The sequence below is a fragment of the Diadema setosum genome, chromosome 12 (genome assembly GCF_964275005.1).
Source record: "Diadema setosum chromosome 12, eeDiaSeto1, whole genome shotgun sequence".
Classification (NCBI taxonomy): domain Eukaryota; kingdom Metazoa; phylum Echinodermata; class Echinoidea; order Diadematoida; family Diadematidae; genus Diadema; species Diadema setosum.
Genome location: NC_092696.1, coordinates 34987307 through 35003737, shown reverse-complemented (window position 1 = coordinate 35003737; position 16431 = coordinate 34987307). Strand labels below are relative to the sequence as shown.

The following is a 16431-nucleotide window of genomic DNA, read 5'->3' as shown; positions in this document are numbered from 1 at the left end:
ATTCTGCGAATTTTGCGAGAGCCAAGATTCGCGAAATTAAAATGCACATGAAAGTTCTTGTCTACACTATACACATTGAATGTTAGAGGCAACTTGCGAAAATTTCATGCTGCGAAAAAGGCCATCAGCTCTAATTCGCAAAAATTTCTTGTCGCAAAAATATTGTGTTTTACAGCATGTTTCATGTGTGTTTAAATTTCCACTAGATGCAAAAAAGCATGAAAGCAAAAACTAAATGTGATCTCCAGCACTGGAAAATAAGTTGACCCCATTCCTGTCCAATGATTCATCACAGAGATACAAGATTGCATCTTTGTCATGACGGCAGACAGTGAAGATACATGTGTAGTCGACCTCCGAAGAAAAATCTTCAAATGTCTGAAGATGATTATCTTATGACGTCAGACTGTATGTCTCGAGCTTCCATACATTTCCAGTTCTGTTCCGCCCAGTTTATATGAGACATTAAAAATTCAGTTGATAAATGTGTAAATAATGTTTGTTTGTTTGTTGTTGTTTTTTTTTTTTTTGGGGGGGGAGGGGGGGGGGTTAGTAATCATGCCAAGCATCATTCACTATACTGGCCTTGGATTTTCATGAAGATAAAATTTGACAATGAACATACTATGAGTGTGTCAGTGAACTGTAACTTCTGTGTACCAGTGTGTTAGGAAGACGGAGGGCAGGGACAGATCCAGGAATTTCGTAAATGGGGAGGGGGGGGGGGGGGGGGGAGCACAGAAAACATTTCTGGTGCTACTTCCAGGTTTCATTTCATTTTTTTTCCTTTTATTTCTTTTGTTTTAACAAAAAATAAAGGGGAGGCACTCCCGGTGCACCCCTCTCTGGATCAACCACTAGAGGGGCATTGCAATAAAGCCAACGTACTGTAAAAGTGGAAACTTTCGCGGTGTTCAAATTTTTGCGCATTTCACGCAACCCGAAACTAGCCGGAAAAATAAAAGCCAGCGAATATTTTTGTTTGCCATATGTTCCAGCAGTTGATGACTTGATTCCGCTGAATTAAAAACACGCGAAACTCTTCTTACCCGTCAAGCGCAAAAAATCAGCTGCGCAAAAATTTCCACTTTTATGGTACTGTATACGAGTATAAGAGTTGGTGCTGATTCGCGAAAGCAACATCTCGTGAAAATGTCTGTACGCAAAAATAACAACGTATACAGTATGTGATGCAGGTAATAAGGACCAAACAGTAACACAAACATGAGTCTAAATGCATGTGTCCATTGTGATCAAGTAACAAAGACATCGGGGGCACAGCCAAACATATTTCCCAAACTTGCCAAAAAGGCAATAATGGCAGGTCACTGGTGTTACCATACATGAGTCAGACAAGTACCCACATATTTCACTTGCCCCTTGTCAGTTGCCCAAGGAAAGTGGACAAGTGGGTTTGTACTGCCCCAACTTGAAGTTTCCATGACAAGATACAACTGTATAAACTGTTATTTTTGTGTATAAATATTTTCACGAATGAGGAGGTCATGGACATCTTCACGCAGATGTTGTTTTCACGAATCGACACGAATCTGTCATAAATGCACTATTATACCAGCGCATAGGCGACATTTTCGCACGTTTTTAAATTCGCAGTCCAACAGTGATCCGTGAAAATTAAACCCTCGCGAAAATAACAGCTTATGCAGTATCTAGATGAGGAGGATCATGACACTGTACACTTTCCTAGGGATCTACTTCAGGATCTACACCATACTAAGTCATATCTCTACCAACGGTAAAGAATTCTACAGTAGTATGAACCTGGCCTGACATTTTCTCTTCCTTTCCTTGCCCATCAGTAAGTTAACTCATCAATTTTCTAATTTCCACCTGCCCAAAAGACAAAAGCACTTGCATTGCCCCAAAACAATGCTAACCCAATAATTGATTTGGGGAGGCTCTGATTTTCATATCAATGTCAAAATTTTACTTGCAGAAATGGGCAAGTAACTGTAGCACTTTTAAAATGTCACTTGCCCAGCATACAATTTCACTTGCCCTAGGCCAGAGGGCAAGAGCTGATGTTGAGCAATGGCATATCAACCCATTGAGGACAAGTCCGGAAAATACTCGGGCAAGTGTCTATGGGAAGTGCGTGTTGTAGCAAAATCAGCCTGTCCTCAACAGGTTAGGTTATTATACATAAAAAGTTTCTGAATTGCCAAGCAATCACATCATCACCACGTACAGCGTACTGCTGTTTGTTGGTTGACATGCTCAAAATGTTGGCACTCACCTTTGTCATGGCCTTATAGATCATGTGACCTCCATTCTCCAAGCTCCCAATAGTAGGCAGTAGGTACATGAGCTCAGGTTCGGGAAAGCTGCTGATATTGTGCCGCTCTTGAATAGACTGGAGGGCAATAAGGATACACGTGAAGTTTGAGCTTTGTGGGTAGCATTTCTCTTAATTGCACAAACAAAAAGTACATTTCACTCTAGGAATCTCTCTCTCTCTGATAAAAAAAAAAGAGAAAAAAGTGAATGTAGAGCTTATATATTCTGATCATAGAGTCACAAAATGGAGATCTGTAACTTGATCTGGAATTTCCATAAAACATAATTCCCTGAAGTAAAAGGACTGTCTCTCGCAGTGTACAATGCCCACACAGCCCGTATGATAAGTTGCAAATCATATCAACATGGACATCATCTATCATTTATATCAAATTTGCCTTTTTACAAAAATTACATTTCTGATGCAAAATGAAGCAAAATTTTTAAAGATATCTGACAGTAATGATTTATGGTTTTCATTGCGTATCACTATTTCATTTACACTTCTTCTATGTAGCATGTTTTTTTTTTTTACTTTACCACAACTTTTTTTTTTCCCTTTATAACTTATAAGATCTTCCAAAGTCTGATACATACCTTAATGTGGTCATACGCAAATATGCTGAAGGGTAATTCATACGCTCGGGAACAGTTTGGCTGGCGAAATTTCTTTACCTCCCCATTCTTTGTTTTCAAATAGTCCATGGGACTGCATAAAGAGAAACAACAGACAAAAAATAAGATGCAACTCTAAATTAATTTGTCATTAATAATGCAGACCACATATACCACCTTTCTCCTCATTTCCAGGTTTTAACCGATAAAAAAAAGTTTCCTATTCAATAAATAAGGTTTTCTGAAGTTTCACAAAACTTAATTTCTCATTGGTTCTTCCTCTTCAGATTCAAATCAGATTTAATCATAAAATCTCTAATCAACTCTGTCACGGTAGGGTCAGTGAGATTGAAATATAGCAATAATAATATAATAATGATAATAATAATAATAATAATAATAATAATAATAATAATAATAATAATAATAATAATGATAATAATAATAATAATTATAATGATAATGATAATAATAATAATAATAGTAATAATAATAATAATAATAATAATAATAATAGTACATGCATACGTATATATATACATGTACCTTATGAGAATTAAAAAAACTTTCTCTACCTTGTGAACCAAGCTACTGACACTGCCATTGTGTATGCTATGTTGCATCAAGAACTACAAATAGGTGTACCATAGATTGGAAATTGAAGAGTCTGTAAGTTGCACATTTCACTATTTCACTTGCTTCTTTAGAAGAACAATATACAGTATAAATTAGAAGAAAAAAAAATCACCATTTGTGATAATCATGCCCAATGCAGCAAATACTGTAAATGCCAAATATTTTGCGAGGTTTTTATTTTTGCGAATTTCGCGAGTCAGCTACTATTCACGAAATTAAAAACGCGCGAAAATATTGACTCTGATCCTGACATGAATGCGACGTACATGTACAAATTTTTCTGTTCAGTACAGGACTCCACGATCGCGAATTTAACCACTCGCGAAATCATCAGGAAGTCTTGATTCCCGAAAATTTAGACTCGCGAAATACATGTACAGTATATGGCATATACAGTACCTTATCAATAATGGCTCACACGGAAAGGCATAAATTAAAAGCCTGCTTTTTAGCTTCTCCTCCATTTATAACATTATTGATTTCAGTAAATATCAACGCATTCTGGCTTCACAACCTATTGTGTGATTAAACTATATATAGATGTATACAGTCTATAAATCCCAATCATTTTTTTAGCATGTATGTTTTGTACAGGATTCGAATTATTTGTTGAAAATAAACATTAATACATGTGGAAAATGAAAAGGAAAAATGAATGAACTGAAATAATCCACACCAATATTACAAATTATGACTATGACGACTCACTTGATCCCTTTCTGTTCCAGGGATAGGGCAGTACTGATGTACAACTCAAACTCAGACAGCGGCCGTCCGGCTGCCACGCAGTCCTCGTCGGTCTCTAGGAAGCGCTGCTCGAGGTCGGTATCCTTGTCCTCGTTGGCTTCGATGTCGGCCTTCTGGACGCGGAGGTCCTCCTCGAGGTTGCTGACCTCCTTGGAGCGCTTCTCTTGGTTTAGGATTGCGATGAGGTTGTACGGCTCCTTCATGTTGAACACAGAGTCCAACTATGGGGGTGGGGTGGGGAGGATAAACCAATGACATGACAATGTTCTGAATGATGTTGCAACAGCTAACTCCCTCAGTGGATATCAGGGCTCTATCACAAGTTATTACAATTCTGCTCAAATGTTAAAAAGGACTATTACAAATGTGACTAGAATAATTCCAATCAATATAGAAACTATAGGGCCTACATAGTACACAACAAGTTTGTTTTTGAGTTTGACTTTGCTTTGCTTCTACAAGTAAATTCAACATCTATTGACAGAGTATTGTCATTGAACAGAACAGACTAAAGACTGTCTAAAGCTTACACAGTGTAGGGTCTATATCTATTCTAAAGAAACAAACCAACAACATTAATTCACAGTATAATAAAATAAGACAAATAGAAAACATAAACATTCCAATTTGTTTAATTTACTACTACAAATACTAGAGAGATATCATGATCATGAAGGCAAGATGGCCAAGAGTTCCATCCCGCATATGTAAATATTTTACCCCTGCTATCCATTATTTAAAGTAACATGATCATGATTAACTTACGTTTAGGTGGCTTTGGGATTAGGTTTATAGTTACTCAGTTTAAGATTAAGGTTAGGGTCAGGGTTAGAATTAGAGTTAAGGTAACATTATTGATCTCGGAGCGGAGCGGAGCTCGAGCTTGTCTGACGCCATGCACGGCGTCTGGTCGGGCTACAGACACTAGATCAGGCATTAGAACAGTTAAACTGGTAAAAAAAAAAAAAATATCATTTTTCTAGGGCATCAATATATATTTTGATTTACAGAGTTCTTGCAGCATATGAAATATGTGAATGTAAATTTTAGCTGTATACAGTGGTCTAGAGTGTATGCTCCCTGCAGCTTGCATTGCAATGCTACACTACAGTGCACCAAATACAACCTCATACATTTTTAAATATATGGGACTGTACTTAGCGGCTCCACTAACATATTGTACATCAGGGATCGGCAACAAGTGGAGATGAAGAAAGTAACCTATAAACTTGTTTTGAACGCAAATATTCCGTGCAAGATAAACATACCTGCTGTGTAATCATGCCATCTTCAGTTACAACCCAGTGTGTAGTCGCTTGACATGAAGAAAACGCTAACCAAAAGACAACCAATAGCTGTCCAACACGAAGGGAGGCAGCCATGGTCATACTCACACCCCATTGAAACTCATAATACACAAATCATGCGAACGAATGGTGGCATGGTGTACTAGTATGTGAGTTGTGTGTAAAGACGTGTACTGTATACACGTATACTGTAGCAGTACGGTGTGTTTTGTATGCTATGCAAGCAGTGTGTATGTGGTACACGGTGGGGGGGGGGGGGGGGTAATGCTCACGTTAATTAATTGCACAATATACAACTGCTATCGGTGGCTTTTATTTATTTAGTGTGTGGGCCTGTCACTGTCTGATAGCCTGTCTATGACCTTCGTGAATCAACAAACAATACACGCTCACCACAAAATAATTCACATTAGGGCCTAATTGTGTCCTGGAAGCTAGCGCGCAAACAAGGAACACTTTTTAGAGAGAAAAAAAAAACCACCAACAACAACATTTTTTTTTTTTGAAAGCTAGAGAATATAATAGGTTGAGGTGTGAATTTTCTTCTGTTTATCTCCCTCTACAAATGACTTTGGAAGATGAGAATGATATTAATGAATGGACACAGGCGTAAAGGATATGATGCCTCAAAGAAATACTTCAGCATTATGTTGTATAGTAGCCCGCCTATGTCATTTTGGAAATTGAAATTACATTGAGGTCAACACTTTTAAATGCAATCATATGTCTGTAAACAAGGTACCAATAGTGCTTGCGCAATCATTCTAATTCTACTCGATAAATTTACTTTATATTTAACAAACACACACACACACACACACACACCTAATGCACACACATATACATGGGTATACATTTACTGAATTATATAAATATATGCAGATTTCAGAACTATATATTGCAGCCTGCTATATATTGACAGAACTTCTTCTTTTTCTTCTTCTTCTTCTTCTTCTTCTTCTTCTTCTGATTAAGTCTGCCTCCTTCAATAGGCTGAAGATTCTTGCAGACTGTGCTATTTACATTATATTACAGTTTATTTACATAAATTATATTTACAAGCACATAACAAAATTTGAAGAAAATAAAGACAGAATAAACTGACCAGAAAGAATATAAATTATTAGTGGAAAAGTGAGCAAAGAAAATGGGATTCCATCGGGATTCGAACCCGAGACCTCCGGATTGCTAGACCGGTGCTCTACCGACTGAGCTATAGAAAGCCCTAGTGCAGTGTTCGTCCCAGAAACCCTTAATTCTCAATGCTCGGGTGGTCAGAAGCTATAGCAGTGTGTTTGTGTGTGACACACACGCACACACTTGAACCTGGCATAAACCCGAAGGATAATTCAACTTGGGGATAAATGCGAGGGATCACCGAAGTGATGCAGCTTTTTGAGTTTGTAACAAATAAAGACAGAATAAACTGACCAGAAAGAATATAAATTATTAGTGGAAAAGTGAGCAAAGCAAAACTCAAAAAGCTGCATCACTTCGGTGATCCCTCGCATTTATCCCCAAGTTGAATTATCCTTCGGGTTTATGCCAGGTTCAAGTGTGTGCGTGTGTGTCACACACAAACACACTGCTATAGCTTCTGACCACCCGAGAATTGAGAATTAAGGGTTTCTGGGACGAACACTGCACTAGGGCTTTCTATAGCTCAGTCGGTAGAGCACCGGTCTAGCAATCCGGAGGTCTCGGGTTCGAATCCCGATGGAATCCCATTTTCTTTGCTCACTTTTCCACTAATAATTTATATTCTTTCTGGTCAGTTTATTCTGTCTTTATTTGTTACAAACTCAAAAAGCTGCATCACTTCGGTGATCCCTCGCATTTATCCCCAAGTTGAATTATCCTTCGGGTTTATGCCAGGTTCAAGTGTGTGCGTGTGTGTCACACACAAACACACTGCTATAGCTTCTGACCACCCGAGCATTGAGAATTAAGGGTTTCTGGGACGAACACTGCACTAGGGCTTTCTATAGCTCAGTCGGTAGAGCACCGGTCTAGCAATCCGGAGGTCTCGGGTTCGAATCCCGATGGAATCCCATTTTCTTTGCTCACTTTTCCACTAATAATTTATATTCTTTCTGGTCAGTTTATTCTGTCTTTATTTGTTACAAACTCAAAAAGCTGCATCACTTCGGTGATCCCTCGCATTTATCCCCAAGTTGAATTATCCTTCGGGTTTATGCCAGGTTCAAGTGTGTGCGTGTGTGTCACACACAAACACACTGCTATAGCTTCTGACCACCCGAGCATTGAGAATTAAGGGTTTCTGGGACGAACACTGCACTAGGGCTTTCTATAGCTCAGTCGGTAGAGCACCGGTCTAGCAATCCGGAGGTCTCGGGTTCGAATCCCGATGGAATCCCATTTTCTTTGCTCACTTTTCCACTAATAATTTATATTCTTTCTGGTCAGTTTATTCTGTCTTTATTTGTTACAAACTCGAAAAGCTGCATCACTTCGGTGATCCCTCGCATTTATCCCCAAGTTGAATTATCCTTCGGGTTTATGCCAGGTTCAAGTGTGTGCGTGTGTGTCACACACAAACACACTGCTATAGCTTCTGACCACCCGAGCATTGAGAATTAAGGGTTTCTGGGACGAACACTGCACTAGGGCTTTCTATAGCTCAGTCGGTAGAGCACCGGTCTAGCAATCCGGAGGTCTCGGGTTCGAATCCCGATGGAATCCCATTTTCTTTGCTCACTTTTCCACTAATAATTTATATTCTTTCTGGTCAGTTTATTCTGTCTTTATTTGTTACAAACTCAAAAAGCTGCATCACTTCGGTGATCCCTCGCATTTATCCCCAAGTTGAATTATCCTTCGGGTTTATGCCAGGTTCAAGTGTGTGCGTGTGTGTCACACACAAACACACTGCTATAGCTTCTGACCACCCGAGCATTGAGAATTAAGGGTTTCTGGGACGAACACTGCACTAGGGCTTTCTATAGCTCAGTCGGTAGAGCACCGGTCTAGCAATCCGGAGGTCTCGGGTTCGAATCCCGATGGAATCCCATTTTCTTTGCTCACTTTTCCACTAATAAAATTTGAAGAAAATAACTAGCCACTGTGATCAACCGTTAGTCAGTTACGGAATGATCCCACAGATGACGCTGAAACAATTTCTGCCGACAGGGAATTCCAGCTCCTTATCAGAAAGAACGAATGGCGATGCGATTCAGTTCTCGAGTATGATTCCTGATAAGAATGTGGTTGCCTGGCTCTCGTCAACTGAGTAACCTGTTTGATGTTATAGTCCTATGCTGAAAGATGAGTAAGATTATTGTGTATTTTGTGCATCATAATTAGCCTGTTATTTTCTCTGCGCTGTTCTAGAGTGATTCAATCAAGTGCTATATGCACAACATTTTGGTGACACTTGAGGTGTTATGGTAACGATTCAAAGTGAATTTCGCAGCTCTTCTCTGGACCATTTCCACTTTGTGGATGAACGTTCTTGGAAGATGGGTCCCAAACTGTGGAAGCATACTCTACTCTGCAATTGGTCGAACCAACGTTTTGTAAACTGTGGCTGTAACATCACATGATTTTATGCGAAGATTGCGTCTTAGAAAATGCAAGGACGTTATTGGCTTTATTGACAGTATTATTGATGCTTCATATTACATTGTTGCACTGCACATTTCCTGAGAGTCTCTGCATGGTTCAAACTATAAATGGGCAGACCGAGGTGAGTTCAAAATAATAATTCACTGAGGGCGTACCCCAGAACAGGCTTTCGAGGCACTAATAACCATAACCTGAAACTCGACATTAGTATGTGGCTTTGTGATGTCACAATTGAGTATATGAATATAAGAACGACCCAAGTCCATGGATGACCATTTCAAGTAAACTTAAAAAAACTTCATATTTTTTTTTTATTTGTCCAATAATATTCTATCTAACTGTGATGGGAAAGCAACATTGTATATACAATTTAGAACATATATTATTATGACAATTAACATTTGCATTAATTGTGGAGAGGCCATTTTGTGTGATGGACTTGGGTCGTTCTTTGATTCATATGGACTTGGGTCGTTCTTTGAATCATATACAATGTACATGATATTCTGCTATAGAGATGAGAGAAGGACGAGAGAGGGCACTATAATATGAATGTAAGAACGACCCAAGTCCTTCATGTTTACATTCATATAAGATTGAACTCATTTATTTCAGGCACTTCCGGGGGTAATTAGGATTTATCATTTATACACAAGATGAGTCCATGCATAAGCTACAATTTCCCATGTCAAACTAAATTTGGCCAAAAATTGGACTTGGGTCGTTCTTATATTCAGGTCCTCAATTACTTTGTAACATTTCACTGAGTGACGGTCAAAGAGACTTTTGGGAAAAGCTCTTTGGTGAAGTACAAAGCAGCGCGCGCTATATTTCAGAATTGCTTTGAGGTGTCATATTGCTTCGGACCCTCATTTCTCAAATTGTAGTGAACTATCCAGAAAAAGTCATAAAAAGTGACGTCATTTTCCAAATAGTATATGACCTGGAGTGTCAAACAGACCAATACTTTGCCTTGAGAGTTCCTGCTTAAAGTAGGTAGAAGTGACTTCAACATAGTACATCATTCACTGTCGAGGCGGGGCTATATAGGGCCCTCGTATAGGCTCGAAATAGATAGCGCATTTGGAGACACCGAGGCCCATATAAGTTTTAACCAGAAACTCGAAATTAGGCAGAGGATATATTTGTTTTATATTTGGGATTAAAAATTCCGACAAAAGGAGGAGAAAATATTATGAGATAAGAATTCACCTGATGGCGGATGCAATGTTGTGCACTGACCTTAGTGATCAGGGCGCAATGCCACAATTGCTTTTATTTGTATATTATCTTACAAAGTGACCGACGAAAGCAGCTTGTCAGAATTGTTTTGTGACGTCACAATTGCTTTGTGACATCATTTCACAAAAAGTGTACTATTTAGAATCATTCTGTCGTTATAAAAAGTTTTTGTAAAAATGAATAGATATGCATAGGCCTACATTTATTATGTCATGGTGTGTCAAACAGGCCAACATTCTGGAAAAGTTGAAAATACAACCAAGTGACTCTCTTCAACCAATCGCTAAATGATTCTTTTTTGATCCGATGAACTATTATTATGATAATAAAATATTTAGGATTCGAATGTGAAATTTGAGACCTGAATGTAATATAGGGGCCTAATGCCACATACACTTCTGTAACTAGTCGCAATAGGCGACATAATGCTGTTATCAGGGGCGGATCCAGGAATTTCGTAAGGGGGGGGGGGGGCGCAAAGAATTTTTTGGTGCTACTTCCGGGTTTCATCTCATTTTTTTCCTTTTTATTTCTTTTGTTTTAACAACAAATAAAGAGGGGGCGCGCTTCCGGTGCGCCCCTCTAGATCTAGATCCGCCACTGGTTATGGATGTCAGAGAAGTCGAGGAGGTGGAGACATCGTGTATAATTACTTGTTGATTATTTATGTAAATTGTTGTGCAAGAATGTTGGAATTATTCACAAACTGAAATATCTCTTCCCAAAGCCAATATTGCATTCTCTTTATACAACTTTATTATTACCTTACTTGAATTACGGAATATTAGCCTGGGGGAATTGCTCAAAGACTAAAATTGATTCGTTATTTTGTTTCAGAAAAAGGCCTTGCGGATTATAAATCGAGCACAATTTTTTGATCACACTGATGAATTGTTTGTTTCAAGTAAATTGTTAAAAAATTCTGATTTGTATTTATATCATCTTGGAATTTTCATGTACAAGTTGAATACTGGTGACCTTCCTAGTATATTTTCCTCAATGTTTGTGAAAAACAGTGATATCCATACTTACCCTACAAGACACAGTGAATCCTATCATTTTTCCCCTGTTCGTACAGTTTTAGCCCTTAAGACAATTACATCGACCGGCCCTTCTTTCTGGAATGAGTTAGATTCGGTTCGGTTGCACTCAAGTTCTTTAAGCTCCTTTAAGAAAAATCTCAAAGCCAATTTTCTAAAATCCTATGTTTGATTATTTTGCCGCAATCACTTGAATTTTTTCTCATGCCTCGCTCTGATGACTTCATTAGTTTGATCAACTTGCTACTTTTCTTAGCATTTATACCATAAGTTAATCATAAACATTATATACTATACCTTGTACATCCCGTAAACATTGTAATACTCTCGATAGTTTGAATTTTGCATGTTACGTCACTTCTGACATTGATATACTGTACTAAAACCTATGTTATATTTTTGGAGCCCACATCCTACAAGCTTTGCTTTTTAGTGGGTTCCTCATATTACACGCCAATTATATGTCCTTATCATACATTATTGGTTCAAACTGACCATTGTGTGAAAAACATTTCTGCTTCAAATCAAATGGAATATAAAACTTGTATGAAATGTGGAATATGGAACATGAATTAAATATATATATATATATATATATACTGAACCATGCAGTGATCGCCACCACCTTTATTGGTATGTGATGTGTTTACTGACTCTTTGCAACAGCTTTCGTCTCTCCATTATCGTTGATATACATTCAAAACACAAATTCCTTTACAATAAGTATTCTTCCTTCCTTTCTTCACACATTCATTCGTTCGTTCATTTATTCATTCATTTATTCATCCATTCATTCATTCACACAACTCATTACATTCATTCATGCCATATAATTCTATGCCCTAACACCTAACTGTGATATAGGAATAAGTTTACAATCGCAATCCTAAGAGAATCATAGTAGTGTCGAGGCACCAGTTTGCGGGTATTCCCCTGCCGGCGGCACACCGCTAATCTACACTACTGTAGTCTCAATAAATCGGTGGTGATCACTACCTTTCGGCTAGATTATGGAATTAACTCCCCTCACAAAGAAGTTTGAACATCAGGAAATGTGATATTTTACTGTGATAAGCTGAAAACAGTGACCAGTGTACAGAAAAACCATGACAGCCATGACCGCTTTGAAATTAGTATCAAAATACTGAAAGCTGCTGTTTATGTTTTCAGATAAAATGTGATTCGGGCAGCAGCATCGGGTACTTTTATTAAGAAATGGGTATATAAGGGCCTAACTATCTGAACTGAAAGAAAGTTTGATGTGAATGATAGCAAAATGTTGTTACTTAAAAAGGGGGATTTTGATGACAAATAAAACTATAAGTTCTCTCGAGCTCTCCTGCACGCGACAGGCGGCCGATAAGCGCACGCGTTGTACATAAAGCAATGCATACTAGTCACATGCTAGTATTAGGCAGCGTACGCGGCGGTATCAGGATGTACCAGCACGCCGCACGCACAAAACAGTAGTACTGTACATATACATGAAGGTATGGCGCGTTCGCGCCGGTCGCGGCAAGGCGTATGCATGCCGTCAAAGGGACCGATTTCGTTCCTGAGTTTGGACTTAAATTTCGGAATTTGAAAACAGCAAATGCATATTTCAACACCACCGTTCGTAAGAAACCGCTATTATCTCAGGGTGTCATATGATAATCAAATTTGATTTGACGAAAATGTCAACATTATTTCAAATTGATGCTTAGCGTACCGCAGACTAGGTGTTCCATTCTAAAATCGACTATAAACATTTTTATCGGGTATGCTCAATTGCGAAGGTAGAAACAGCGATTTGAAGTGCTGATCCAGAAACACCGCCCTAAAAACGCCGCTCACAGGTCACACACCTTTTTCGAGCTATTTTTTTTTTTTTTTCACATTTAATGCGCACTCTAATTCACGGAGTGCGCTTACATTTTCGGCAATGGATAACTTCGTCTCAACCTGTCACCAGGCTAGTTCAATCCGAAAATTCAAATTCACATTAAAATATTATTATTATATTATAGGAGCATTCAAAATAAATCTGCAAGCTATCACTTAAAAAGGTACATTTCTTGTAGACCTATAATACTGTATTTTGTGTGGATCATACAATATACGTGAAACGATGCGAAGATCACAAGGACAAGGATAATCATTATCTGACTGGAAATGAATATAGTGATAAAAAAGTATGAACACAAAATAATATTATGGTGATCATGATTGAAGTACAACATAAAAATATAAATCAAAGACCACAAAACAATGTGATGATCATGATTTAAAGGATTTATGCTGATAAAGAAGTTTACATCATAAAAATGTTGAGCTAAAGGAATATCTTCAGCTGAAAAAAAAGCACGATAATCATGATGATGAATATCTTTATTAAGCATTTACAAGTGAAATTCATATGATCAATGATTACGGTCTACAAAATGGACAAAATCACTTTTGCCTATTACCAAAGTGATTACGAAATTGAATGCTCAATGTATTGTACAAACTCATCGCTCAAAAACGAAACTGAAAGTAGGGTGTATAGTAAACGTTAATTATCTACCCAGCCCATCGCACCATTTGTCTATAAAATGCCTAACATGATAATGAGTGCTTACATCCGTATTTGAACTTCTGGCAATTGCCATTAATTTGGGTGCCTCAAAAGAATTCGAAAAAAACTGAACAAGAAACAGTTTTACCAAAATGACCCTGCACTGCAGGCTTCAAGCATACGAATTTAAATGCACATGAAATGAAAATGAATGACGATTTTACGAAATTGGCTTGGGAAAACTGTAATGACACAGCGAAATAGGAAAGGCATGGATACAAAGCCTGATGGATTACGTGAAAAGTGTGTGTGTGTGTGTGTGTGTGTGTGTGTGTGTGTTTTAGAAGGATTAAACGTGTGGTTGTGGACTATCGTGACTGATGGACATCCATCTATGATGTAACAAGAGGTCCTATACGTAGATAATACATGGATAGATAGGTAGGTAGATAGATAGATAGATAGATAGATAGGTAGATAGATAGGTAGATAGATAGATAGGTAGATAGATAGATAGATAGATAGGTAGATAGATAGGTAGATAGATAGATAGGTAGATAGATAGGTGGGTATGTAGATAGATAGGTATAGTATAGATAGGTAGGTAGATAGATAGATAGATAGGTAGATAGATAAATAGATAGATAGACTAAAAAAATTATTCATTCCCATCAAGTCCTAATGAAACAAAACATATTTCTACTGATCATGTGACATGGTTTGTATTACCCATGTATAATTATATATAATAATTACATATATTTTGTGGAAATGAAAATAATACATTTTTAATGAATGCATTAAGAGATATACAGATCTGATTAGATAGAAAGAAAGAAAGAAAGATAGATAGATAGATAGATAGATATATTGATACAAAGAGAGAGAGAGAGAGAGAGAGAGAGAAAGAAAGAGAGGGAGGGAGAGTAAGAAAAGGAGGGGTTGCTCCATAGAGCTGTATTTACATAATTGGTGATAACAGCTCTATGGGTGGCTCTGACTTGTTCACATAAGCAGTTGCATAAAAATCTGCGTATTTTATATAGGTAACCATATGATAAGTAGGCCCCTAAAATATGGAACTGCTATAAGTACGACAAGTACCATGTACTACAGCAGCTTCAATTCTGGGTTGATGGTGATTTTAGTAAGAATCCAGGCTGCTGACAGTCACTTGAGGGCGCGCTTCCCAATCTACTGCACACAAAAATGAGGTGTCATAGGAACAGCTATTTAAAACTAGGTACATCTGTAATATTGTATACTATGTATGAATACGTACACATAATATAAGGTTGGGAGGTATAGGTTGTTGGTACTAAGGGATATTGTACTCCCAGAGAATGTAGAAACGGCATCGTGTACATGTATTTACACAACATATTAGTTTGCATATGATTCGAGTACATGGGCTTCTCCACTACTAGCGAATGATTTTTTTTTTTTGTCTCCTGCATCTTCGTTATCTCTCTCACTCAGGATGTTTTGTGTGTGTGTGTGTGTGTGTGTGTGTGACACTAGACTGTGTGTGTGAAAAACAAACATTGAAAAAAAAAGGTGTTCATGCGGTTTTTTTTTTCTCCACAGCTTATTCATTTACTTCATTTGTTTATTATCTCTTTAATTCACTTTTCATTTTTGTTCTTTTACCTTTCAACTTCTAAGCTGCAGTTATACTGTACCTCAACTCCCTTCCTGGTTTTCAGGCTTTAATCTTTTCCTACTCAAGGAAGCAAAAAAACAAAAACAAAAACAAAACAAAAACAAACAAACAATCAACCCCCCCCCAAAAAAAAAAAAATATCCAGTAACAATCCCTTCCTAGGACTGATACATCAATAGATTATTAATATGAGAAAAAAAAAATGCTTCCCACTTTTTTTAAACAGTATTCTCTTTACATTGATTTTTTTTAATTCATGAAAGAAGTTTCTGCTATTTCAGAGGTTTATTTCATGAACTTTTGAAGAAAGAAAACAAAATTGTACTACATATAAGATATAAACTGATAACAAATAAAACCTATTGTTGTTGTTGTTAAAGAAGAGAGAGAAAAATGGGGCCCTATACAAATAATTTGCCCTAGACAGCACTTAACATAGAACACTTAACATAAACCTATTACTTGGCTTTAATTATTTCACTGAAAAAAGTAAACATACACCATTGAGCAATAGAACACAATAAACATCCCATCCAGCCATATTTTGGGCCTCCCAAGTTTAATTTCCAGTGATTAATCCACTAAATCCGATTGGCAAAATGTTTACTGGAAAAGGCAATACATGTTTAGACTAAGTCCAGAGACAGAGAGGGTGAAAGGAATGGTACACTTTTGGTTGAGATGGGAATTCAGGTTTTAACTTTTTTTTTGCAAGATAATTAGAAACCACTTAAAGGGTGTGTACAGTTCTGGTTGAGG

General features: G+C 37.5%; 1 protein-coding gene across 1 annotated transcript in view; it reads right to left on the bottom strand.

The window, feature by feature from the left end:
• The window catches only part of LOC140235910 (tetratricopeptide repeat protein 17-like), a 28636-nt gene extending 22957 nt beyond the window's left edge, over positions 1 to 5679 (bottom strand). The window contains exons 1-4 of the mRNA XM_072315902.1: positions 5565 to 5679; positions 4258 to 4517; positions 2896 to 3007; positions 2258 to 2374 (exon numbers count right to left, since the gene is read on the bottom strand). Coding sequence (XP_072172003.1) covers positions 2258 to 2374; positions 2896 to 3007; positions 4258 to 4517; positions 5565 to 5678 — 603 coding nt within the window. The 5' untranslated portion in view covers position 5679. The remainder of the gene's footprint in view (positions 1 to 2257; positions 2375 to 2895; positions 3008 to 4257; positions 4518 to 5564) is intronic.
• Positions 5680 to 16431: the final 10752 nt, after the last annotated feature.